Source organism: Littorina saxatilis, linkage group LG14 (assembly GCF_037325665.1).
Source record: "Littorina saxatilis isolate snail1 linkage group LG14, US_GU_Lsax_2.0, whole genome shotgun sequence".
NCBI classification, from domain to species: domain Eukaryota; kingdom Metazoa; phylum Mollusca; class Gastropoda; order Littorinimorpha; family Littorinidae; genus Littorina; species Littorina saxatilis.
In genome coordinates, this window is record NC_090258.1 from 25,473,489 (window position 1) to 25,501,438 (window position 27,950).

At 40.6% G+C, this 27,950-nt stretch overlaps 2 protein-coding genes across 6 annotated transcripts in view; one reads left to right on the plus strand and one right to left on the minus strand.

Moving 5' to 3' along the window:
• Positions 1–20,898, minus strand: part of LOC138947415 (WD repeat-containing protein 37-like) — a 40,564-nt gene extending 19,666 nt beyond the window's left edge. Inside the window, exons 1-2 of one of the 2 annotated variants that reach the window (XM_070318882.1) lie at positions 20,725–20,898; positions 4,407–4,701 (exon numbers count right to left, since the gene is read on the minus strand). In XM_070318882.1, the coding sequence (XP_070174983.1) occupies positions 4,407–4,603 (197 nt within the window). In that variant the 5' untranslated portion in view covers positions 4,604–4,701; positions 20,725–20,898. Of the gene's footprint in view, positions 1–4,406; positions 4,702–8,204; positions 8,307–20,724 lie in introns of those variants that run through there. The other variant, XM_070318883.1, reaches the window with a different exon arrangement.
• A 257-nt stretch (positions 20,899–21,155) lies between these two features.
• The window catches only part of LOC138947422 (tax1-binding protein 1 homolog B-like), a 34,917-nt gene continuing 28,122 nt past the window's right edge, over positions 21,156–27,950 (plus strand). For 2 of the 4 annotated variants that reach the window (XM_070318888.1, XM_070318891.1), the window contains exons 1-2: positions 21,156–21,199; positions 27,600–27,746. In XM_070318888.1, coding sequence (XP_070174989.1) covers positions 27,622–27,746 — 125 coding nt within the window. In that variant the 5' untranslated portion in view covers positions 21,156–21,199; positions 27,600–27,621. Of the gene's footprint in view, positions 21,200–21,235; positions 21,314–21,357; positions 21,494–27,599; positions 27,747–27,950 lie in introns of those variants that run through there. The other 2 variants (XM_070318889.1, XM_070318890.1) reach the window with 2 other exon arrangements.

Genomic DNA, 27,950 nt, shown 5'->3' on the forward strand with positions numbered 1-27,950 from the left:
GCCCTTCGTGGTTGGCTGGGCGTTAACAACAAACAAACAACAACAAATTTCTTGTTTATGTTTTATGACACAGTGGGGGCTGCAAAATGAGCTGACTTTTACAGTAAAACGAACAAGTCGCATACAGGCAAATCATTGCATTTAGTTGACCTGTGTTTCTTACAGAATGAAAGTGAACACAATGCTTTTTTTTTAACAAGACTAGTCAATCTTAGGCTGGCCGAAACCCTGCGGCCAAGACAGCGCTGACACATTGTCTTCGTAACACAAGCCTAATTTGAATTAAGTAAGGATTCTGCAGAATATTACAAAAGAAGAAATGTCACAGCCTGTATCTCTATCAGACGGGCGCAGTGGCGTGGTGGTAAGACGTCGGCCTCATAATCGGGAGGTCGGGAGTTCGAATCCTGGTCGCTGCCGCCTGGTGGATTAAGAGTGGAGATAATGGTTCCGATCTCCCAGGTCAACTTATGTGCAGACCTGCTAGTGACTTAACCCCCTTCGTGTGTACACGCAAGCACAAGACCAAGTGCGCACGGAAAAGATCCTGTAATCGATGTCAGAGTTCGGTGGGTTATAGAAACATGAAAATACCCAGCTTGCCTCCCCCGAAATCGACGTATGCTGCCTGAATGGCGGGGTAAAAACGGTCATACACGTAAACATCCACTCGTGCTAAAAACGTGAGTGAACGTGGGAGTTTCAGCCCATGAATGAAGAAGAAGAAGAAGAAGAAGAAGAAGTATCTCAGCTATCACACACAAAAACTGCACTTTTAGCTGCAAATCACCATATCTTCACAAAAGCAATGGTTTGCAGGATGTGCATCAACACTTTTGAAGGATGCAAATCTGACTTTGAGAAGGAACTTAAATAGCTCAGGAAAGCAGAATAAGAATAATGAAGAATAATCACATCCCGTGTCTCTACCCAACACAAGACTGCAAAGCAGCAAAACTCTACGTTTCCGCCGATGCAAGACAGATGGCAGGGTGTTCATGAACATGTTTGATGGACGCAAAGCTGTTTTTTGAGAGAAATTAAAACCCAAAAGCTCAGCAACTGTGTCAGAATAAGAACAAAATGAGTCTCAACTTGCATCTCCGGCTCCACAAAACAAAAAAACTAAAAGCTGCAAATCTCTATACGACTTTGCCAATGGAAGATGACAAAGTGACCTACACATAATAAGCACATTTGATGGACCCAGAGCTGACCTGCAAATCTCCACAAATGCACGACTGCAGAATGTGCATATAAATACTTTTGATGGGAGCGTAACGACAGAAAGAAGACGTGGGACAAAACAGATCATTGCCACGGCACGTGGGGGGGTGGGCTTGATTCAATAACGGGACGTGCAGAGAGATTAACAAGTTGCCCGGCCGCTGATACAGCTATCAGAGTCTCTATTCAGATAGTACCTCCAATCAATACCTGCTGTTCCCCCCCCCCCATCCCCCCCCCACACACACACACACACAAATCCATCCCTTTGGCTTTCACCTCATATCACATCAGTTCACTGAATGCTCCAACTTCTTCCCCCTCCCCCCCCCCCCACCCCCTCCTTTTCCATCCCATTGTCTTTCGTTTCATATCACGTACATCAGCTCAATGATCTCCCCATCTTCATCCACACCGGCTTTCATTGCATATATTACACATCCCACCCCCCCCCCCCCCCACCCCCCAATCCATCCCACCATCTTTCTTATAACAAAACAGCTAAGTGCACTACCACACCCCCAACCCCCTCCCCGAATCAATCAATCCAGCCTCCTCATATCACAACAGCTCAATGTTCTAACTTGTGCACCGGCCATCAGTTGTCAGACATGTTTTGCCATTATCGCTGGCTCAGCATGGAATGAACTTCTCTGCAGAAGAAAAGACCAGGTTGACCTTCTTGGGTTGTGCAATCCACAAACCCTTGTAGTTGTGAGGTAGGGGTAAAATAAAACTAAATGTTTTTACTGTAGTCTGTTATGTTAATCCTAATCTTTTGGCTATCAACCTATAATTCTACATGTGTGTGTGTGTGTGTGTGTATGTGTGTGTGTGTGTGTGTGTGTGTGTGTGTGTGTGTGTGTGTGTGCATGTGTGTGTGCATGTGTGTGTGCATGTGTGTGTGTGTGTGCATGTGTGTGTTTGTGTGTGTGTGTGTGTGTGTGTGCATGTGTGTGTGTGTGTGTGTGTGTATGTGTGTGTGTATGTTTGTCTGTGTTTGTGTGTATGTGTGTGTGTGTGTGTGTGTGTGTGTGTGTGTGTGTGTGTGTGTGTGTGTGTGTGTGTGTGTGTGTGTGTGTTGGCAGCAGACCACCCCCTACCCCCAATTTAAGACTCCCTCCCTTTTAAGACCCTGTTTTCCAGGACTTTCTGTTCATAACCTATGTAAATTGACCCCAATATTTACACTCCCTCCTTCTTAAGACCAAATTTTTTCCGATTTTTAGAGGTCTTAAATATTTGTTTTCTTTTCCACCAGCTTCCTGCCAGGTTTGAGCATCGATGGTTTTGGAAAACTCACTGTGGTTATACGGTGCTACGATTTTAAAATTTTGAAACTGACGAATTTACTTCCCATGTCACTGGAGGCAAAGGGTTTAAACGGTTTAACTGTGAGGCAAAGGGTTTAAACGGTTTAACTGTGAGGCAAAGGGTTTAAACGGTTTAACTGTGAGGCAAAGGGTTTAAACGGTTTAACTGTGAGGCAAAGGGTTTAAACGGTTTAACTGTGAGCAAAGGGTTTAAACGGTTTAACTGTGAGCAAAGGGTTTAAATGGTTTAACTGTGAGCAAAGGGTTTAAACGGTTTAACTGTGAGCAAAGGGTTTAAACGGTTTAACTGTGAGCAAAGGGTTTAAACGGTTTAACTGTGAGGCAAAGGGTTTAAACGGTTTAACTGTGAGGCAAAGGGTTTAAACGGTTTAACTGTGAGGCAAAGGGTTTAAACGGTTTAACTGGCACACGAAGCCTCCGGCTGATCAATACGCTCCTATACACTAACAGCGGCTTGCTCAACCAAAAACAAATTGACGCTTAGAAACGAAAACACACCATCACACAAGAATAGATAACTAGCAACCAAGGGAAAAGACCGGAGAAGTCCATTCATCTGTTTGGTGGCTGGTTACAGTGCAACCACGCTTGTAAGCCTCCCCCCTCCCCCCCCCCATTTTAAGACCTTACTTTCTCACATTGTCTGTCCGTAGCCCCTGTAAATTCAGTGATGGCGCTAGTATTTTTTCAAACTTCAAACTGTTATGATGCAAACATCCTGAAAATTCCTGAATAGAACGGTAGGCTGGTCAGTGGAACCAGTAAGAGTCCAACTCAGAGTACTGGTTTTATTGTTTAACCAGCGAAAAAACCCACCGTAGTTCTAAAAAATCAACCGGTAGGTCATACCAGCAGCCAATTTTTCCCCGATATTTTTTCGTTTCAAGATTAACGCCAATACTAAAATTAACCTTAATTTCAAGACTACCCCTTTTTCAAGAATGTTCCCAGTTTTGGTGGTCTTCAGCACAGGGTACCACTGTACTGTCTAACTAGGTCACATCAGTCACAACAAGAAAGGAAGAGGAAAAAGAGAGATGAAGAACAGATAATAACCGCAACAAGATGAAGACAGCGACATCAAAATCTGTTTTGGCAGGTCTCACAGTCACACAAATCATTTGTTGTAATCACTGTCTTCAACTGACAGAGGAAACTTCAACTTGAGGCCAAAAATAACAAGCAAAGAAACGAGGAGAAAATGCGCATATGATCACTTAGACAAAAGCATAACCATCAGGTGAGAAAATATTGACATAGTTCCAACACACGCAGCTCAATTTTCTGACAAAGAGGGGTACACACATACACAGACAAACACAAAGAGACTGACTGACAGAGATGCTGTTCGACAAACAGACTGACAAGACACTGATCATGCAATGCCCCCCACCACAAAAACACACTCTAGAAGGGAAATAGAGAGAGAGAGAGAGAAAGAGTGTGCTGTGTGTGTGTGTGTGTGTGTGTGTGTGTGTGTGTGTGTGTGTGTGTGTGTGTGTGTGTGTGAGAGAAGGTGTGTGCATGCGCGCTTGTGTGTGAGAGAGAGAAAGAGAGAAAGAGACAGACATAGAAAGAGAACGACAGACAAAAAGAAAGATACAAAGACAGACAAAACGCAAGAAAGAACAAAATAGCATAGTAAATAACAAGACGGAGAGGAAAACAAAGAATAACAAAGATACAGATGTATAGAAACTCAAAAAGACAGAGAGAACGAGAGAAAAACATCCAAAGTTTCACTTATCCTCACCCTTAAGACATACCCATACACACAAACTCCCACACACCACCCTCCCCACCCCTTCGCTCCATCCACCCACCTCCCCCCCCCCCCCCTCTCACCTCACAACAGGGGGGAGCACCCCCTCCACCTCCATCTCGTCGCGGTAACGTCCCAAGGAGCTGAGGGGTCGACTCCCTTCGGTGTGGCTTCGGTGTCGTGGGATCATGTGAACTCCTTTGCTGCTTTTCCTCGATGGCTGCCGCTGCTGTTGTGATCCTGTTTGTCTGCTGGCAGAGCTAGAAGCGTCTATCGGCATTCTCGGCAGCCCGCAGGGCTGTTTCTGGTGGTCTTGTAGTGGTGGTGGTGGTGGTTGTGTTGGTGGTGACTTTGTCGTCCCAGTTCTCAGTTACAGCACTGTTTTGACGATGGACAAAAGAATTGATAGTTGAAGTGTCATGCTTAGTTCAAAAGTGGGGAAGGACAGGGTTTGTCCGTTGTGGTTGCTGTGTTAGTTGTGGTGGTGGTAGTAGTGCTGGTGGGGGGTGGTGGTGTTTAAAGGAAGTAGTGGGGTTGGTAGTACTTGAGATTGTGTTGTCATCGCAGCTCGCCGTTACAGCACTGTTTGGACCATCATAACCAATTGATCATTGATCGTGCCAGTGGCACGTTCCGTTAAAAATGAAAGGAGATTGTGGGAGGTGTTACGGGGAGGGGGATGAGGAAGTAGTGGAGATGGTGTTGGTAGTACTTGTGATCCTAGCTATCTGTTAGGGCACTGTTTTCACAATAATACAGTATTGATAGTGCTACTGCTAGTGTTACGTTTGTATTGAAAGGGGGGATAATGAGGGAGGGGGTGGGGGGGAAGGAGGGGGTGGGGGGTTTGCAATTGTGTCTATTCATCCCAGCTCTCGGTTACAACTAATACAGCGCAGTGTTTCAACATCATAAACAATTGACAGTGCCACGTTTGCTTTATAAGGGGGAAGGATAGTGGTTGTAGTGGGTAAGCATTGTTATGGTACAATTGTTGACGAGAGACATGACAGACCAAAGGACTGTTTGCGGGAAGGAAGTAAATCAATGTTTCAGGACTGCAGTCAGCCAGGGGAATCTAGTACAGTGGTACCTGTAGTGAATAGACACAATAGACGATTTTTGGAAATAACTCCGTCGGGTTTGTATGGGTTGTGGAAGAGTGATCTTTTCCTGCAAAACATCGTACAAACATTGGAGGGGCCAATCACTAGCCAGGAGTGTGAAGGAAAGACGTTTATGTTTCCACTTGTTTTCGACAGACCCCTTGCTAGTGATTGGCCCCTCCAATGTTTGTACGATGTTTTGAAAGAAAAGGTCACTCTCACACAATTAACCCATTGGAGTTATTTACGGAATTCGTCTAAATGCAACCATATAAAAGTTAGTCCCTACATTGCAGGTGGCCTGAGTGTCATGACAGGTATATTGTGATGAAGATAAGGCCAAAAAAAAAAAGAGGTCTGTTTACGGTAACATAGGCCCAAAAAATAGGGTCGGTAGGTCGGGAATTTTTTTTTCCCCCCCCCCCCCAAAAACCATATTTTTACGTTATTTTGCACAAAAAAAAAACAATTCCCCCCCCCCCCCCCCCAAATGCCAAAAAAAAGTCTAGGGTCGCGCGAAAAAAATAGGGTCGGTCGGGTTACCGTAAACAGACTATTTTTTTTTGTGGCCCAATAGACAAAGGGACAGCAGATACATACACATGTGTTCTTTATAGAGAAGTGGCCTCACATCAAAAGGGCCTCAAGTGGTAGGTACCACTGTTAATTCATTTTGAACAATCCTTCTAGTCTAGCTTGCCAGGAATGTTTGGCTGTTGTGTGGTTTTCATCCGCAATATACTGCGCCAACACACACACACCTCCCCCCCCCCTCCCCTCCCTAAATATATTCATTATTAATACAGTATAACAAAAAATTTTTTTTAAATAATTGAACAAGTTATCGTATATAATATATCAAAGTACACAATAAATTCCATATACAGACAAACAAAACAAAAACACTCACAACAAAAATGCAACAACGTACCCACAGAACAGGGTGCACACACAACAGCATATTAAATTAATGAGGAAAAAATTAATATAAAAACCTGACATATATTATATATATACATGTATATATATAGCGATGTCGAATGAAAGTACAAGAATAAATAATTAAGACGTCATAACAATGTGAACTAGCTAAATCAATTCTCTTCAGAAATAAGAGAGTGTGTGTCCTACTTCAAACCCCATTTTTCAATTCTTGCATATTTTCAGTTAAACAAGGTTTTCAAAATAGCAACGGCATCTTACACAAAAGGCATAATTTTGCTGACGGGGACAGTAACGGAAACAGTTCTAATGGAAACATTGCCAGAGGCACATGAAATAACTTCCTTTCTTCCAAGCAACAAAGTCGAAGAGAAACATTTTAAAAAGTTGAGATCTCCCAGAAAACTGTATCTGTCTGTCTTTAATCACTGTCCAACTTTTATAACTGCAGATCAAGGGAAAAATGGACATGCTCAAAAACTTCACTTTACTGAACTTTTAACAACAACAACGAAAAGACCTAATGGGGGGAAAAAAAAGAGCCACCATCTTTTAACCTCTAATTCTGGTAGAGAAAGGGTAAAAATAGCAACACACACCGAAAATAGAAACACAAAGAACACAAAACACACAAACCACAGAAACACAAAACACACACACACAAACCACAGAAACACAAAACACACACACACAAACCACAGAAACACAAAACACACACACACACAAACCACAGAAACACAAAACACACACACACACAAACCACAGAAACACAAAACACACACACACACAAACCACAGAAACACAAAACACACACACACACAAACCACAGAAACACAAAACACACACACACACAAACCACAGAAACACAAAACACACACACACACAAACCACAGAAACACAAAACACACACACACACAAACCACAGAAACACAAAACACACACACACACAAACCACAGAAACACAAAACACACACACACACAAACCACAGAAACACAAAACACACACACACACAAACCACAGAAACACAAAACACACACACACACAAACCACAGAAACACAAAACACACACACACACAAACCACAGAAACACAAAACACACACACACACAAACCACAGAAACACAAAACACACACACACACAAACCACAGAAACACAAAACACACACACACACAAACCACAGAAACACAAAACACACACAAACCACAGAAACACAAAACACACACACACACAAACCACAGAAACACAAAACACACACACACACAAACCACAGAAACACAAAACACACACACACACAAACCACAGAAACACAAAACACACACACACACAAACCACAGAAACACAAAACACACACACACAAACCACAAAACACACACACACACAAACCACAGAAACACAAAACACACACACACAAACCACAGAAACACAAAACACACACACACAAACCACAGAAACACAAAACACACACACACACAAACCACAGAAACACAAAACACACACACACACAAACCACAGAAACACAAAACACACACACACACAAACCACAGAAACACAAAACACACTCTCACGGAAATGAACAGGAACAATAGACTGTAGCTGAGAAGAACAAGAACAAGATAACAATGAAATTTTACTCACCAGAAACACAAACAATACTCATTATATTTTTACTGTTCGTGTTTCTGGTGAGTACATTTTCATTGTTATCTTGTTCTCATGGAAATGGCAAAAGCAGCGCCCCCCCAAAAAAAAACATAAGAAAAAAAAGAAGAAAAAAAACACCGAACGAACAACTTTGCACTCTTTCAGCGACCTGGTATTGATTACGTCCGTACCTTGCCAACACAAAATATTTTACGCTGCACTGCTTTCCGCTATGAACAACCAGCATTGATTTCGAACCCTCCACCCCGCCAGTAAACGGTTGCACACAAAGCGCTGCCAACTCACAACAAGGAAGCACAAGAGAATGGAAAGGAAGCTGTTTGTGTGATTTACACTCTGTAACGGTGACAGTTAAACCTGTCTGTAACGGTAACAGTTAAACCTGTCTGTAACGGTAACAGTTAAACCTGTCTGTGACGGTAACAGTTAAACCTGTCTGTGACGGTAACAGTTAAACCTGTCTGTGACGGTAACAGTTAAACCTGTCTGTGACGGTAACAGTTAAACCTGTCTGTGACGGTAACAGTTAAACCTGTCTGTGACGGTAACAGTTAAACCTGTCTGTGACGGTAACAGTTAAACCTGTCTGTAACGGTAACAGTTAAACCTGTCTGTAACGGTAACAGTTAAACCTGCCTGTAACGGTGACAGTTAAACCTGCCTGTAACGGTGACAGTTAAACCTGCCTGTAACGGTGACAGTTAAACCTGCCTGTAACGGTGACAGTTAAACCTGCCTGTAACGGTGACAGTTAAACCTGCCTGTAACGGTGACAGTTAAACCTGCCTGTAACGGTGACAGTTAAACCTGCCTGTAACGGTGACAGTTAAACCTGCCTGTAACGGTGACAGTTAAACCTGCCTGTAACGGTGACAGTTAAACCTGCCTGTAACGGTGACAGTTAAACCTGCCTGTAACGGTGACAGTTAAACCTGCCTGTAACGGTAACAGTTAAACCTGCCTGTAACGGTAACAGTTAAACCTGCCTGTAACGGTAACAGTTAAACCTGTCTGTAACGGTAACAGTTAAACCTGCCTGTAACGGTAACAGTTAAACCTGTCTGTAATGGTAACAGGTAAACCTGTCTGTGACGGTAACAGTTAAACCTGTCTGTAACGGTAACAGTTAAACCTGTCTGTTACGGTAACAGTTAAACCTGTCTGTTACGGTAACAGTTAAACCTGTCTGTAACGGTAACAGTTAAACCTGTCTGTGACGGTAACAGTTAAACCTGTCTGTAACAGTTAAACCTGCCTGTAACGGTGACAGTTAAACCTGCCTGTAACGGTGACAGTTAAACCTGTCTGTAACGGTAACAGTTAAACCTGTCTGTAACGGTAACCGTTAAACCTGTCTGTAACGGTAACCGTTAAACCTGTCTGTAACGGTAACCGTTAAACCTGCCTGTAACGGTAACAGTTAAACCGGCCTGTAACGGTAACAGTTAAACCTGCCTGTAACGGTAACAGTTAAACCTGCCTGTAACGGTAACCGTTAAACCTGTCTGTGACGGTAACAGTTAAACCTGTCTGTGACGGTAACAGTTAAACCTGTCTGTAACGGTAACAGTTAAACCTGTCTGTAACGGTAACAGTTAAACCTGTCTGTAACGGTAACAGTTAAACCTGTCTGTAACGGTAACAGTTAAACCTGTCTGTGACGATAACAGTTAAACCTGTCTGTAACGGTAACAGTTAAACCTGCCTGTAACGGTAACAGTTAAACATGCCTGTAACGGTGACAGTTAAACCTGCCTGTAACGGTGACAGTTAAACCTGCCTGTAACGGTGACAGTTAAACCTGCCTGTAACGGTAACAGTTAAACCTGCCTGTAACGGTAACAGTTAAACCTGCCTGTAACGGTTACAGTTAAACCTGCCTGTAACGGTAACAGTTAAACCTGCCTGTAACGGTGACAGTTAAACCTGCCTGTAACGGTGACAGTTAAACCTGCCTGTAACGGTAACAGTTAAACCTGTCTGTAACGGTGACCGTTAAACCTGCCTGTAACGGTGACCGTTAAACCTGCCTGTAACGGTGACAGTTAAACCTGCCTGTAACGGTGACAGTTAAACCTGCCTGTAACGGTGACAGTTAAACCTGCCTGTAACGGTAACAGTTAAACCTGTCTGTAACGGTAACAGTTAAACCTGCCTGTAACGGTGACAGTTAAACCTGCCTGTAACGGTGACAGTTAAACCTGCCTGTAACGGTGACAGTTAAACCTGCCTGTAACAGTTAAACCTGCCTGTAACGGTGACAGTTAAACCTGCCTGTAACGGTAACAGTTAAACCTGTCTGTAATGGTAACAGGTAAACCTGTCTGTAACGGTAACAGTTAAACCTGCCTGTAACGGTAACAGTTAAACCTGCCTGTAACGGTGACAGTTAAACCTGCCTGTAACGGTGACAGTTAAACCTGCCTGTAACGGTGACAGTTAAACCTGCCTGTAACGGTAACAGTTAAACCTGCCTGTAACGGTAACAGTTAAACCTGCCTGTAACGGTGACAGTTAAACCTGCCTGTAACGGTAACAGTTAAACCTGCCTGTAACGGTGACAGTTAAACCTGCCTGTAACGGTGACAGTTAAACCTGCCTGTAACGGTGACAGTTAAACCTGCCTGTAACGGTAACAGTTAAACCTGTCTGTAACGGTGACCGTTAAACCTGCCTGTAACGGTGACCGTTAAACCTGCCTGTAACGGTGACAGTTAAACCTGTCTGTTACGGTAACAGTTAAACCTGTCTGTTACGGTAACAGTTAAACCTGTCTGTAACGGTAACAGTTAAACCTGTCTGTGACGGTAACAGTTAAACCTGTCTGTAACGGTAACAGTTAAACCTGTCTGTAACGGTAACAGTTAAACCTGTCTGTAACGGTAACAGTTAAACCTGTCTGTAACGGTAACAGTTAAACCTGTCTGTGACGATAACAGTTAAACCTGTCTGGAAAAGATCCCAAAACAGACAGACTGCCAACGTTCCAAAATTCAGAAACAAAAAACAAGAATGGTAGGTCATGGAACATTTTTTATTGACAAATATATTATACGTTATTTGTATTTTTGACCAAAATATGACATTTTACACAGATCGAGACAGTCAGCGTTTCTCCAAGATCGCGCTAGCGGTCGAGGTGAACAATGACCGTCGAGATCTGTGTAAAATGTCATATTTTGGTCAAAAATACAAATAACATTTATGTATCGATCGATTCTGGTTAGAATTCCTTTTAGTTTTTATGATTGAACGCACACAAACATTCACTATTTTGTAGTCTCAGCTGGCCACCTAAATATGAAGTTTTGTCGGCCTCTGACGTCACATGGCTCAAAGAAGGGAAATCCAGTGTTCAATCGACCTCTTTAAGACCTGATTTTGTGGAGGTCTTAAATCCGGGGTTTCACTGTAAGGCGCTTTTTTACATTTAGTCAAGTTTTGACTAAATGTTTTAACATAGAGGGGGAATCGAGACGAGGGTCGTGGTGTATGAGTGTGTGTCTGTCTGTCTGTGCGTGTGTGTGTGTAGAGCGATTCAGACCAAACTACTGGACCGATCTTTATGAAATTTTACATGAGAGTTCCTAGGAATGATATCCCCGGACGTTTTTTTCTTTTTTTCGATAAATACCTTTGATGACGTCATATCCGGCTTTTTGTAAAAGTTGAGGCGGCACTGTCACACCCTCATTTTTCAATCAAATTGATTGAAATTTTGGCCAAGCAATCTTTGACGAAGGCCGGACTTCGGTATTGCATTTCAGCTTGGTGGCTTAAAAATTAATTCATGACTTTGGTCATTAAAAATCTGAAAATTGTAAAAAAAATATTTTTTTTATAAAACGATCCAAATTTACGTACATCTTATTCTTTATCATTTTCTGACTCCAAAACTATTACCAGCTATTGTGTTTTCAGCGTAGCAATAGGGCTCGATATTTAGACGAGACAAGTATAATGCCGACGAGTCGAAGACGAGTCGCATTATACTTGTTCGAGTCTAAATATCGGACCCTATTGCTACGATGAAAACACAATAGCGATTATATAGCTATTCTGACATTAAATTCTGTGTTAAAATCATGTTTTTGTCAGCAACAAGTACCAGAATGGTCCATGTCGTTGAGTGCAGACGACGGTTCCCTTTCCGCATGAAGCCACGGAAATAACCGAACATTGAAAAACCCACGGACATGTATTACGGAGAAAACTCGAGATAACCGGATGTTTAGCATTACGTCAATATGCTAGGAATCATATGACGTCATGACGTATCATGCTTGCCTACGTATATTGTATGTTCGAAAGTCTGACTTCTGTTGGGAATTCGCGTGGTGAAGACTGCGGTAAATCTGTAGACGATAAGAGGAAACGACTAAATGTTTCAGACCGGTAACTTCATTTCAACATTGCACTATACAATGGACGTTCTATGTGACAGGAGAGTTTGCTGATTTTGTGTTAAACATTGGAGAGATCGTCTGCTAGAATCAGAGATAGGTCGCTTCAGATTGCAGCTCAGTTCTGGAAATTTGCTATCGACATTTGTAAAGCTGAAAAACATTCCCGAGAAGAATTTCAAGTTTGTAAAGCTGAAAAACATTCCCGAGAAGAATTTCAAGTTGTCAGTGTATGCTGTTGTCGATAGAAACATCGCCGCGTGGTACAGATGTGTAAACCGGAACCATGCGTCGGCCATTTTACTCAATATGCTTTTGGATGCCATTTTACTCAATATGCTTTTGGATATTGAGTAAAATGGCCGACTTCGGCAGCAATATGCTTTGATGATAGGAAGAGACCATCCAATCACAGCCCCCGAATTCCCCCACGTGTTCATCAGAATAGCTATATATTTGGATTAAAAACAAACTCTCAAAATTAAAAATATAAAAATTATGATCAAAATTAAATTTTCAAAATCAACTTAAAAACACTTTCATCTTATTCCTTGTCGCTTCCTGATTCAAAAAACATATAGATATGATATGTTTGGATTAAAAACACGCTCAGAAAGTTAAAACAAAGAGAGGTACAGAAAAGCGTGCTATCCTTTTCAGTGCAACTACTATACCCCGCTCTTCTTGTCAATTTCACTGCCTTTGCCACGATCGGTGGACTGACGATGCTACGAGTATACGGTCTTGCTGAAAAATTGCATTGCGTTCAGTTTCATTCTGTGAGTTCGACAGCTTGACTAAATGTTGTATTTTCGCCTTATGCGACTTGTTTCTCTCTCAATATACAGTATAATGCTTGTCAGAGCTGACTATTCACTGTCGCCACAATGGCTTTCTTCATCTGATCAGTAGCCATCATGGATACCCTGCCTCCCTGTTTCATAGGGGAGAAAACTGACTTCCACAGCCAATAAAAGCCATGATGGAATTATTTCCGGAATGTGTCTATTGATCGGATCATGCTACAGTGGAACCCCCCTTTTAAGACCCCCTATTTCAGACTCCTTCCCTTTAGATTTAAGACCTTGTTTTTTCAGACCATCTGTTCAGAACAAGTTATACTCCAATTAAAAAAAAAAATCCTTGTACGTACTGACCTGATTTTCTTAGATTGTTAGAGGGGGGTTCCACCGTAGTTGGGAAGAGAACAGACTATGCTGCTGTCAGTTCAAGTTGGTGGCCATAAATTATATCAATTTTAGTTTTATTTCATGTTAAGATTCCTTTTAAATCATTCCAGTAATTTTCTTTCTATTTAAATGACTTAAAGTGTAAAAAAGTGTTTTATTTAAGCTCCTTCTTTTTCTAAAACTAAGTTTTGGTTTGTTTGTTTGTTCGTTCATGGGCTGAAACTCCCACGGCTTTAAAAAATACGTGTATGACCGTTTTTACCCCGCCATTTAGGCAGCCATACGCCGCTTTAGGAGGAAGCATGCTGGGTATTTTCGTGTTTCTATAACCCACCAAACTCTGACATGGATTACAGGATCTTTTTCGTGCGCACTTGGTCTTGTGCTTGCGTGTACACACGGGGGTGTTCGGACACTGAGGAGAGTCTGCACACAAAGTTGACTTTGAGACATAAATCTATTGCCGAACGTGGGGACGAACTCACGCTGACAGCGGCCAACTGGATACAAATCCAGCGCGCTACCGACTGAGCTACATCCCCGCCCTAAGTTTTGGTTTCAATTCTTCACTTTTTCTTTCCTTTTTGTGTGTGTTAATTTCAATTATTATTATTATTTAAAACTTGTTTTTGTCTTGTTTTTATTCATCACGTTTTCCTTAATTTGTTTCCTAATTGCTCTTTTTTTCACATCTTTAACAATTTATCAGTGAAGTTGTGAAATAGGGAAATGACCAAGCATAATGTACGAAACCAATTAAATGAAACTGAAAGGCAACAACCATATCACGGCATGCAGCTAATCCTTTCACGGTCTGTCTTAGGCTTTTACACCAGATCAGTCTACATCAAGCTTATTGAATCAATTTATTCACGAGGGTACGGCGATCCTGGAGATAAAGGATTACGCAGTAGTAGTCGTGCCAAAGCAAATCTAGTGTTGAAATAATTATCTTCACATTTAAAAACAATCTGTTTTCTCTTACTTTTTTCATTGCTTTGTTATTATCATCAGGTTATTTTCTTCTTCTTCATATTACAATTATTAATGCTACGGTATTCATTGCAAATTTGTTGTTATTCAGTTTTGTATCAAAGGAGGAGCACTGTGAATGCTCTTCATTCGTGGACAGGCGCAATTGGTCCAGTGGATAAGACGCCGGCCTCCCAAGCGGAACATTGTGGATTCGAATCCCAGCTGCAGCTCGTGGGTTAAGGGTGGAGCTTTTTCGCATTTTTCATGATCCGCTAACTTCGACCATTATTTTTAAAAATCACTGAGACTCGGCATGTAACCTTTACTTATATATATATGCTCAATGGCATGTCTTAAATGCCCACAGTTCGCCTCACCATCTCAAATCTGGCTTCTTCGTTCATGGGCTGAAACTCCCACGTTCACTCATGTTATTGCACGAGTGGGCTTTTACATGCATGATGGCTTTTATCCCGCCATCAAGGCAGCCATACGCAACTTTCGTGGGAAGCATCCTAGGTATTTTTGTGTTTCAATAACCCACCAAAATCTTACATGGATTACGGGATCTTTACCGTGCGCACTTGGTCTTGTGCTTGCGTTTACACACAAAGGGGGATAAGGCACTAGCAGGTCTGCACATAAGCGGACCTTGAAGATTGGAAAAATCTCTACCCTTAACCCAACACAGCAACAGGCGCGGCTGGGATTCGAACCTGCGACCTTCCGCATAGAAGGCTGATGTCTCATCCATTCGGCCAATGTGCCCGTCCAAAGTTTACATCAATTGTTATTTGAGTGATTCTCACAAAAAGGACACAAATATATATATATCTGTCAGTGTCAAGTCACTGTGGTCTTCCTTGATTAATTGCTATTCTCTCACACTAACGAGCTTGCATCTGCTGACTGCAGCAGGTGGCTTGCAGGGAGCATTGCAAAAAATTGCAATGCAACTAGCTTTTTTTTTGCTGAATACAACTGTCTGAAATGTTCTCCAGCCAATAGGATGTGGGTCCTTTTGATTCTGTTTTTATAATTATAGTACTAGTAGTGCAGAGAAGACTGGTCTAATTTGAACCAAAGTGGGCGCATGTCCTGCAGGTGCACTTACTGTACAGGCTGTAATTGTTCACACAGCATGACTTCCCTTCTTTGTCTCTGTTAATCTAGGGAGAAAATATCCAGCGATATTTCTCCGTAGGCCTAAAGTTCGGCCATGACCTAGGCAAAACAAGAAGAGCAAACGCTCGATCGAGTCACTTTCGCAGTTCTGAATATTATATGAGGCATCAGATGGACAGGAAGAAATTGCTATTCACAACACAATACAGATGTAAATAATTTGATGTAAAGAATAATCCTATAAAGTTTGAATCAAATCCGATGAATAGTTTCAGAGATATGATATTTCAATTTTTTTCCTTCAAGACATACCTGTGACCTTGAAAAAGGTCAAAGGTCACCAAAGCAGACGTCAAAGTGTAGAGGTCACTGGGAGTCACGTTCACATAAAATTTGAGCCCGGTCACTTTTATAGTTTCCGAGAAAAGCCCAACGTTAAGTTGTGTGTTGCCGAACAGAAAAGACTAGTTATCTCCCTTGTTTTTCTGATAACGTTCGTAAAAGGCTACAGATGTAAATACTTTGATGTAAAGAATAATCCTACAAAGTTTCAATCACATCCGATGAACTTTGTCAAAGATATAAAATGTCTAATTTTTCCTTTGACGCTGACCTGTGACCTTGAAAAAGGTCAAAGGTCAACGAAACCATCGTTAAAGTGTAGAGGTCATTGGAGGTCACGACTAAACAAAATATGAGCCGGATCGCTTTGATAGTTTCCGAGAAAAGTCCAACGTTAAGGTGGTGTCTACGGCCGGCCGGACAGACTAACACTGACCGATTACATAGAGTCACTTTTTCTCAAGTGACTCAATAACTTGCGCAGCCGCAGAAACAAGAAAATGGAAATCTTATGAAGCCGTCATCAACACGAACACAATGATTGCAGAAGCAAACTCTGTACCTACACGACCGAGACACAAGACTGATTATTTCACAGCTGCAAAGGGTAAGCTTACTCACGTCAGGTCTTCACTGACAAGCTAGGAACAGACGGAAAATTCCAAACAAAAGTAAATGACGTCAAAGTCTCTTTCGCTTTGCGTAACTTTGTCATGACGTCTTTTTGTGACGACAGTATACGCGACAATTTGTTCGCTTCCGGTGTCATTTTAGACTGAAAAGCAACTCAAAAGAAGGAGCTAAGCCTGTGTCTTGAAACAGCTGAAACACTCTTTTGGATTGCCGTTTCAATGTTAACCAAAATGTTAAAGAAGAAAAACAAGGTTCAGTTGCGAACTGACAGCGGATTGAGCATTTATTCCTGTTGATGAAGGTACGCTTGAAGCTTTATTCTCTCCGTCAACCAACAAGACTAGATTTGTAGCAGACGAAAATCAAAGTGTGCGTTTTTCCTGTCTTGTGAAGGCGATTATGTCGTTATAAGTTATCTGTACGTTGTGAAGACATTTCAAAACAAAATTTAGCTTTGATGCGTCACGGGATATAAGCTTATACAGCATGACTTCCCTTCTTTGTCTCTGTTAATCTAGGGAGAAAATATCCAGCGATATTTCTCCGTAGGCCTAAAGTTCGGCCATGACCTAGGCAAAATAACTTGCGCAGCCGCAGAAACAAGAAAATGGAAATCTTATGAAGCCGTCATCAACACGAACACAATGATTGCAGAAGCAAACTCTGTACCTACACGACCGAGACACAAGACTGATTATTTCACAGCTGCAAAGGGTAAGCTTACTCACGTCAGGTCTTCACTGACAAGCTAGGAACATGCGGAAAATTCCAAACAAAAGTAAATGACGTCAAAGTCTCTTTCGCTTTGCGTGTAACTTTGTCATGACGTCTTTTTGTGACGAAAGTATACGCGACAATTTGTTCGCTTCCGGTGTCATTTTAGACTGAAAAGCAACTCAAAAGAAGGAGCTAAGCCTCTGTCTTGAAACAGCTGAAACACTCTTTTGGATTGCCGTTTCAATGTTAACCAAAAAGTTAAAGAAAAAAACAAGGTTCAGTTGCGAACTGACAGCGGATTGAGCATTTATTCCTGTTGATGAAGGTATGATTGAAGCTTTATTCTCTCCGTCAACCAACAAGACTAGATTTGTTGCAGACGAAAAACAAAGTGTGCGTTTTTCCTGTCTTGTGAAGGCGATTATGTCGTTATAAGTGATCTGTACGTTGTAATGACATTTCAAAACAAAATTTAGCTTTGATGCGTCACGGGATAATAAGCTTATACGTTTTTATCCGTGGAATTGTTTTTTTTCGTCTCGGCAGGGTGAATGAATTCATTATGTCTTTTCCGGAACTGGACAAAACTGGCCTTGCCAAGACTGAAACAAAATATAGTTCTACAACTTCTAGGCTTGGGTTGATTGCCCATGGTGAATTTCCAATGATTTGTTGCCACATCCCATGACAAATTCTCTTTACTTTGGTCATGCCATATATACGTTACAGTTCCGTCCATCCATGGTATCGCGTGATATTTTGTCTCGACGGGGTGAAAGAATATAATGACGTCACTCTCGGCAGAGCCTCGAGTGACGTCATCATATTCATTGACCCAGTCTCGACAAAATATCAGGCGATACCATGGATGGACGGAGCTGTAACTTATACATACGTTTTCATCCATGGAATTGGTTTTTTTTCGTCTCGGCAGGGTGAATGAATTCATGATGTCTTTTCCGGAACTGGACAAAACTGGCCGTGCCAAGACTGAAACAAAATATAGTTCTACAACTTCTAGGCTTGGGTTGATTGCCCATGGTGAATTTCCAATGATTTGTTTCCACATCCCATGACAAATTCTCTTTACTTTGGTCATGCCATATATACGTTACAGCTCCGTCCATCCATGGTATCGCGTGATATTTTGTCTCGACAGGGTGAAAGAATATAATGACGTCACTCTCGGCACAGCCTCGAGTGACGTCATCATATTCATTGACCCAGTCTCGACAAAATATCAGGCGATACCATGGATGGACGGAGCTGTAACTTATACTTCCTGTATACAGGGAAATTGTGCCTGGGTGCATTTCCTGATGCTTTTTTTTGATCTCCTTGGATGTCACGTGACATTTTGCTACACCCTAAAAAAATAAAGCTTTTACCAACAGTTTTTATTTTGTACACATATTTGCTAAGAGTAAGATTGGCTCGGGAGCTGTCGAGTCGGTTACGGAGCCTCAAGGTCACCAGTAGCTCTCAAAATACATTCTCCACCCTTTGTCTACCCTCAAAGCTAGAGCTCTGTGAATAGCCCAGTGGTTAGTGCTCTTTGTTGTGGATTTGTGAGATTGGGGGTTCAATCCCTTTGCTGGGTGTTTTTTGTGTGTGTGGTGTGTGTGTGGGGAGGGGGGGTTAAATCCTTCAACCTTCTTTTCTTCCTACTACCGTACTTTCCGGGTTACAAGGCGCTACAGCGCATAAGGCGCACCCCCTTCTTTTTAAACAAAATTGTAATCCAGTCACCCATTGGGCGCAGGGGGCCGATAGGGCGCACCAAAATTAAAAAAGTATACCGGTAACAAACGGTCGAAGAATGAAAATAAGCCGCACATCAAAGGAAGAATACAGAGTGGAAATATGTGTGCTCTGTGTGTGCGGCGAGATCAAAGGCAGGTCCATTGTGATAGCTGGGTTGCCTTGTTTAGACACTGACCTTCTTCCCAGGGGTCAATGACCCAGTTTTTGCTATGAGAGGTGTTTCCCCTGTCATAGATCTGAGAGAGGAAACACTTCCTGCACCAGGGTCAGTGACCAGTTTAACCTATGGGGCGGTCTCTTTGATGTCTTGAGAGGAAACTTGGCCAGGGTAGTACCTAGTAGCTGAAACATGCATTATCACAAGTTGTTTGACTGGTACTCAGGCACACGGATTAGGCGCTTCGTTATACAAGACGCAGGGGTCAAACTCGAGGGCGCCTTATGACCCGGAAAGTACGGTAGGTTTAATCCTTCAACCTTCTTTTCTTCCTACTAAGCCATCCTTTCTTTTATTTATTTCTGTTCTTCTTTATTTTAAAGTGTTTGAGTGGTTTATGAAAGATCGAACTCGAAGATCACAACAAAGCTCACGGGTCACTTGCCATCACTCAATGCGCCTTCAAACCAGCGCCAAGCAGCGTGAATCACAGCTAATCTGGAGGCTAGACTCAAATGCAGTACATAAATCATCAACATGGGAGAAGAAAAAAAAATGTTTTCAGTTGTGAGAAAACATAAGAAGACTGCTTTGCATAAAATTAATTTCGATAGGGTCGACATCTGATTCAGGGAACCCCACCTCTTGCTCCACAGTCAGTCGGTCATGATCATGTCGTTGCCAAGATACAAGTCTTTCTGAGTCTAAAACTGATCTTCAGAAATCTTTCTCCAACAAAAAACAAAAACCAAACAAATACCACAGTTTACAGCATTTAGTGATTTACCTTTTATTAAAAAATCTATCTTTGTGAACGACTCACCGGCCCTGAAAAAAAGTAGGTAGCCTTTCAAGAGAGCCGGTTCTCGAGCTTGGGGGCATCGATCAGGGCTTCGTAACCATCAAGTCAGTTCTCCAGCCATAGCCAATAATTCTAATTAATTGACCTTTGAAAAGAATAATACTTTATAATACATTAATAGGATACCAAAATGCATGCTGACTTTGTTTTAACAAACCGCTGGTATGGTGGCTCGCAACAACCAACCTGCAAGCCAACTTTAACTTGATCAGCTGATGTGAGGCCTACACCAGCTGGGCAGGCCATTACTGTCTTTGATACTGATAGTTATTTAGTACTTGTTCCCTTAGCCTTACAACTGTATTTGTTCCTCATTGCGCTAGTATATTAATGCACACTCAAACAGTTGGACAGAAAGACATATTGCAATACAACAGCAAATACTCTACACACACTCCAACTTGCACAAATCTGCATACTCGCATAACAAACACACACACTGACAGTGACAGTGACATGTATACAAAAACAGGGAAAACACCCCAAATTGCACTCAATCGAAGAACATTGAAAACTGTCTACCTGGGACAACACTGTGGAAGACAACAGACAGCATGCTACACCACAACGTTCTACCGTCCAAATAGCGCTCGTGGTCCAAGGTTTGCCAACACTGGCAGTGAATATAATCATCCAATCTTGTGCAGATTTATCCTGGGCAGCTATTGATTTTTTGGCCAACGTTACCGGCTTGCAGTTACCTCCCTTTATGCCCGATTAAGAATAAGCAATTTCTAAGCTTGACCCACATTGGAACAGACCCTCTACGCATGCGCCAAAAATCTTTTTGTTTTGTTTTGAAAGAATACAAGTTTTTGACAATAATAATAAAGTATTTGACGATAATGCTTACATTAACAAGACGCAACAATACAAATTGAAAACAACGCATAACATTATGGCGACATGAATACGCAAATGAAGAGTACGTCATATGTTGTTGATTGTCATGATCTAAATATAGCATCGTCCCGTCAACATTGTATTCCAGCTGAAGGTAGGTCGTAATCGTTGCTTCGTATTTCATTATCTGAATCACGTGCAGTTTTGTCACCCGTGCTTTTTGTGTCTTGTATGAACTGGCTAGTGTTCTGTGCAATCTACGTAGCACGTGAGTACGTTTTTGAGCCACAGAGCTTCCAAGATCTGTCTTGTCAGTCCCTCTGCAAAAACAACAACAAACATGGCTGCTTTCACTTCCCATCCACACGCAGCACGTTTTTCTCAACGCTTAGATCGTGCTTTTGTTTAGAATTTGCACTTACAGACGACACTAAGTCTGCATTTACAGGTAAGTGTAGTGGACGGAATGGAAGAGGGGGGATAGTTCTGCCGGTGCTGCTATTGTTGTTGTTCTTATGTTTTGGTTCGTTGTTCCTTGTTCATGTTGGTTGGCTGCATTCTCAAGCTCATTGGTCAAAACATCAACATTCTGTCCTTATTGCACGACGTGACTTGTTCTCCTGACGTCCGTTAAGATCCATCTCCTTGATTTTTCATACTTCTTCTGGTAACGATGGCTTTCTTATGATGCAGCTGTTAATACATTTGACCTCAAAGTATAAGATCTATCCCTAGTATTTGACAACACTACTTTTAGTTTCAATGGGAAACATCATGAAATGGTTACAGGCTTGATCAAAAACTGCATGTCACTCTGCTTTGAAGACAAAATAAAATACAGCTGTGTTAACAAAGCTGTGACTGAAAATGACAGCATAATTATAATATGATTTGCATGTTAATTGTTATTGTAATGTTATAGTCTTTCTACTGTTGCACAATTTCCTTTTAGTTTCAGGCTAACAGGATGCATATATATCTGCGTTAATGATTAATCTCTCTCGTGATCTCTCTCTCTCTCTGTACTTTAAATATAATATGTTCTTACTTCAGTTTATTTATAAACATGTAGCAGTTGTTTTCTTTACGTGTTTATTCTTAAGGCAGATTAGATTTGTCCCTCTTTTAGAGCGAGGGCCAGATGTAAAATTGCAGATCACTGCATACTATATTACCCTCTTTAAATAAAGAATTGCTCTCTCTCTCTCTCTCTCTCTCTCTCTCTCTCTCTCTCTCTCTCTCTCTCTCTCTCTCTCTCTCTCTCTCTCTCTCTCTCTCTCTCTCCCTCACTACCAATGCTTATTCTGTTACCCTCGTAAAATAAAGAATTGTCATTGTCATTGTCATTGTCTCTCTCTCTCTCTCAGCCAGACTTAACAGTAAACTAAGTTACAAATAGAAGTAACTTTTTTTTATATGTATGTTACTATGTATATTAATACTGTAGTTTATATTGGTCCTTTTACTAAAACAGTCAAAGAGGTTTGAGAACAACATTGGTAAAATTAAATGGGCAAATTTATTCTCATACTGTGTATAGAAAATATCTGAGTTACGTAAATCAAATCAAACAATCAAAAATAGGGAGTCTAAAGTTTTAGTAAATACAAAATTAAATAAACAACAAGAAAAACTATTGACAATTGTTAAGCAACAGACAGTTGTTGATCAGGTCATGTTATCAGGTTATACTCAGCGCTCTAAATAGTTCTGCTCTGAATTTACTCTGGAATTTCCCAGGAAATCTGTGAAAGAGAAAGTAGGAGTTTTATTATTATCTTCTGTTGTTAGCAACTTCTCCTTCTTCCTTGTTCGCTGTTGTTGTTAACTAAGGTTAGTTGTTCCGAGGTCCAGTTGTTATAATTAATGATTATACTATTTACTTACTACAGTGATCATGATCAGCTTTACATAAATAAAAAATTCAAAAACAGCAGAAGACTGCGTCCCACAAACAAACAGTCTATATATATTTATATATATGGCCCAAAGTCAGAATAGGTGTCCATTTTTGTGACATACAAAATCAATTTTAAAAATGAACATTTTCTTTGTTTTGAAAATAGAGATGTATTTTAGAGCATAAATACGCAAGGAACAGCTATGATTTAAGAAAACTCATGTTTGATCACTTCACAGATTCAGGTTTAAAAGTTTGCAGGAGTTCATAACTTCACACCGTCACAAAATTTAGACTTGTTAAATCATTGTTGCTACATGTATTGGGTCTGTTTTAGACATCTGAGCAAATTGCTACAGCAAATTACTTTGCATTTCAAGCAAGTTAAACTTGTTTTGGCCACGCATGATGCAGATGTGAACTCCATTAATGGGAAGTTCATAACTTCACATAATTTACTTTTATTGGTATAATAAATTTAATTTATACAGGCAGGAAACAATTTGTTTTGTTTTTTAATCTGAAAAAGGTGAGCTGGAACATGAAGGTAATTTTTGAAGATGAAGTGTGGAGAAGATTTTTTGGTTATCTGTATTATTTATAGAAATTAATATTGTCACAATTTTTTCACAGCAAATATTGGCATAAGTTATCATTAAATCTACAATTTTGCTGTTTTTGTGCAAAATGTGCTTGAAAAGTACCATCAAAAGGATTTCAATACACCAAAATGTTTGTCTGACTCAAAGAGTTGGCAGAAACTGAAAGTATTTTTAGAATGTCCTAGGAGTTCATAACTTCACACCGTGACATCACAAACTATGGCTAATTCAAACCAAAGTAAGAAAGTGCATATGTCATCTTATTTTCTCTCCAGCTACTCTTTGTAATCAACATACAACTAAGTAATAAAAGTAAAACATTTGTGAAAACAAACGATAACAAAAATCATAAAATGTGAGCGTGCGCATAACTTCACAAGAATTTTTGTTATGTTGGTCTCTAGTACAGTTACTGTATAATATATTTGCAAAACAATGACAAACTGAGAACACAGAGTTATAGTATAGGCTAAAGCTGCACTTATATTACAAAATCAGATTTTAATTGCCAAAATAAAACAAATTGTTTAAAACTTGTGAAAGTTCATAACTTCACATCAATCACACATTTATACTAAAATAACTAACTAAAGTCTCTTGCAAATAATTCTAAACAACTTAATGATTTACTTAACCAAACTCAGTCATGAAAACTGTTACCGAAATCATTATTTAGTTAGTGTTTATGTCAGCTGACTGTGTGTTCATAACTTCACATCATTTATTTAACTGAAAAGCTACGTACTAAAATCTGCTGGTAAATTAAAATAAAAATGACATCAAACTGTAACAGCCTACTCTGGAGAAGAGCAGCACATCATTTGAGGTAGTGATTTAGTGTAGTAAATTAATTATTGTGTATAAATCATACTCATGGCATGTGTTCATAACTTCACACCGTGGGGCTGAGGGTCAGTTGATGTGAAGTTATGTACACCGTGCAGTCAACCCAGATTCATGCTGGAATTATCAAAATGTAATTTTGAGGGTTGATGTTCAGAAAACTTCTTACAAAATGTCCAGATAAAGTCAAATGTACTCTTTTGCTATTAACAATGCATTATTTTAAACACGCCCTTGAAAAATGAGCTTGAGTTATGTGAAGTTATGAACTTCATGACAAAACGGCTAAGTACTTCAGAAAGAAACAGTCAGCAGCCAGTAGATTCTTTTTGTGATAAAAATCATGGTACAGTGTAATTTGGAAACTGAAAATAGTCATTTTACATATATTTTGGGTTTTGACATGAGTTAGTAACTCTCACATAAAAATAGTGCACAAGACACAGAGAAAATGGCTAACTAAAGCATACTGCTTGACTTTAGTGACAAAAATTGCTTAGTATCTAAATCTAATGTACTTTTATATGCAAAATTGCTGTTCCACTACAACCGTAACTTTCATGGCTAGCATTTAAGGACAAAAAACACTCTCAGTGGAGATAGTAGGAAAGTTCATAACTTTCTCACAAGAATTTTTTATTTCTCAATTACTCAAACACCAATGAATGAACTTGATGCAAACTTTCAGTGTGACTGCTGCTAGTGGATCCAAATGCATTACAAAGCTAGGTGTTCCCCAACCAGTCAATTTACTCTTTTTATAAGGCAAAAGGTTGGAAAGTTCATAACTCTTTTTTCACAAGAAAATCTGCACGTAAACTTCAAACTACTTTTGAACATGCAAAAACAAGTCAAACAACCCTTTTTATGTTTTATACCTCTGCAAAACATACTTTAAAATACTTTTTTACAAAAATATATCAGGTTTCGATCTTTAATTATTATTTAGAGCTGATCAGTGAACAAAAATGAAGTCTTACGGAAATAGTTATGAACTTTCTGGGAAATTTTGTCTCCCCATTTTCTGCAGGCTCACTGACAAAATTCAAAAACTTTGCTTTGTCAAAGGTACATTTGAGTTTTACTGGCTCAGTGAAAAGTCATTCATGACATTCTGTCCCATAAATATGACAGAGTAGACCATGTTTCAATATGCTGTAAGGTCATGTCACAAAAAATGGCCAAAATGTAGTGCTGCTGACTTCAGATAATGGCGACATTTTCATTAAAAACAACAACTGAGCACACAATGTTTCTCTAGGTGTGTACTTCATACTTTTTTTTACAAGTCTCATTAATCTTTACAAGGATTTTATTTTTCTTTGATGTACAAATCAGGTTAGAGCCAAGGTTGCACAGCTATTTCAGCTGTGGACACCATTTCAGACTTAAAGCCATATGTCTTGCCGAATTCACGTAATTGCCGATTCCGCGTAATGGGCAACATTTTTGCCCACTTCACGTAATCTGCAAAACGCTGCCCAATACGTGAAATTGGCAGCGTTTTGCCGAAATTGCGTAAAGGCTTCTAAAATTTGTCCATTTTGCGAAATCGGCAGCCACTTTTTGGTTTTAAAGTTCTCAGATGCCTGGGATATCATCACACTTAGACAACTAGATACTCGAATATATAGATATTGCAATAATCGATAAGTTATGGCAAGGTATTGCAGAAAGCGTAGTTTTCATGCATTTCCGGAGTTATGCTTGACATAGACCATACAAAACATAGAAGGGAGGTAAAGCAATGTTAATGCAATGTTCTGGTGACACAAAAAGTAACAGACTAGCTGTCGCTTTTGCGAAATGGGCAAATTTTAGAAGCCTTTGTGCTATTTCTCCAAAATTCCGTAAATTCGGCACGACTTATATATATATATATACGAACGGTCACAACAGCCATATTAATTATTAGGGTCTGATGTGACATAGCAAGGATTTTATTTTGATTTGAAAAAAATAAACCTGCTGGTAAAATGGCTGGCTGCCGATTTATTTCCTGTTAATTTTTTTACATAAAAACCAGTAAACCGCATGGTTCTGGTTAATGCTAATACATGTACTGGAGTAAATGATTACAGGAATTCAAGCATAAGGCACACAGCGGGTGTTGTGGTTTTCACAGTAAAGCAGTCGCTACTTCCGTTTCGGCTTCTGAAATTTGTCATTGCGCAGGATTTTGCTGAGTTGCCACAACCTTATGAAATTTTCCACGACACGGTTCAACTTGGTCCTGCGCTGCAAACAAAACTTCTCAGAATAGACAGCTGTTATTGTGTACTTATCTATTATTGTGAAATTATTCTTGTAGGAACACTCAAATGATGTTGTCCAAATTAAGTGCTTCATGACTTGTACATAAGTCGATATTTTAGCGAAATTGAAGGCCGCCATCTTATTTATTAAACTCAAGCGCCTCGTCACTGCCTGGCCTCTCTGATTGGTCAACCTGCACTATGAAAAGATTCATAAGAAATAGAGAATGAGAGAAGCTTATGATTATATCGTAAGCTCACTCCCTTTAGGCACTACATAAGAGATTCATAATGCATTACGTAAGTGTGGCCTCCTGCGTAACATAACGAGTGTAAGCCAGGGCTTTAATGCAAGTGTCACAGCTGGTCGGTCTTAAGTGTAAACAAAAAACTCTGCTGGCTTGCAAAGTTGCATGGCTGAACACAAGGCAGTGTCAGTGCTGACCTACTCATGCATGTCTGTAACATGAAAACACAGACAATTGCAGGTCACGGTACTCTCTCTCTCTCCCACTCTTGCTCTCTCTCTGTCTCTCTCTCTCAAATGCACTTCCAGTTACACAGAGGAAAGGTTTGTTTGAGTGTTAGCAGTGCTTTGTGTGTGTTAGGGTTAAGACCAGTAAGACTGTGGGTGTGTTTAACACTTTCTACCCCACCTATGTTGACCCAATTGTTTTTAGCCGAGACCAGCTGTGCTGCAGCAGGTCACTCAGAATTGTAGTAGCTTTGTAATTGTATAAACTGTGTATCAACTCGCTGGAATGCAGGCGTTAGATCGATGTTACAGGAAGCGACTGAAGCTAACAGTCTGAGCGAATATATCCGTACCTGGTCAGATAGAGCCAAATGAGTGGGTACAGATTTTTTGAATTTTTTGTCATTGCGTGTTTGTGGAATTCAGTTTTTGATCAAAATTCTATTTGCATTATAAACCTAATTGTGTCTATGTTTCAGCATCCAAGAGAGATAAGCGAGGATGAGTAAAGGGGCAGAGAAGAACTTTGCCCTGGTGGTCTTCAGCCAGGTTCCCGAGTTTTTCCCCACTGACGCTAACGTGGAATGTCACTTCACCGTCACATCCGGTGTCGAGCCAAGCACATGGTAAGGATAACTTCTTCTTCTTCAGCGTTCCAGAAATTCTGGTGACGTGTGAGCTCGTTTGCCCATTTGGGTTCCCCAAACTATACTCTGAGAGCATAGCATTGTGTTTCCATAACCCACCGAACTCCGACATGGATTACAGGATCTTTTCCGTGCGCACTTGGTCTTGTGCTTGCGTGTACACACGAAGGGGGTTAAGTCACT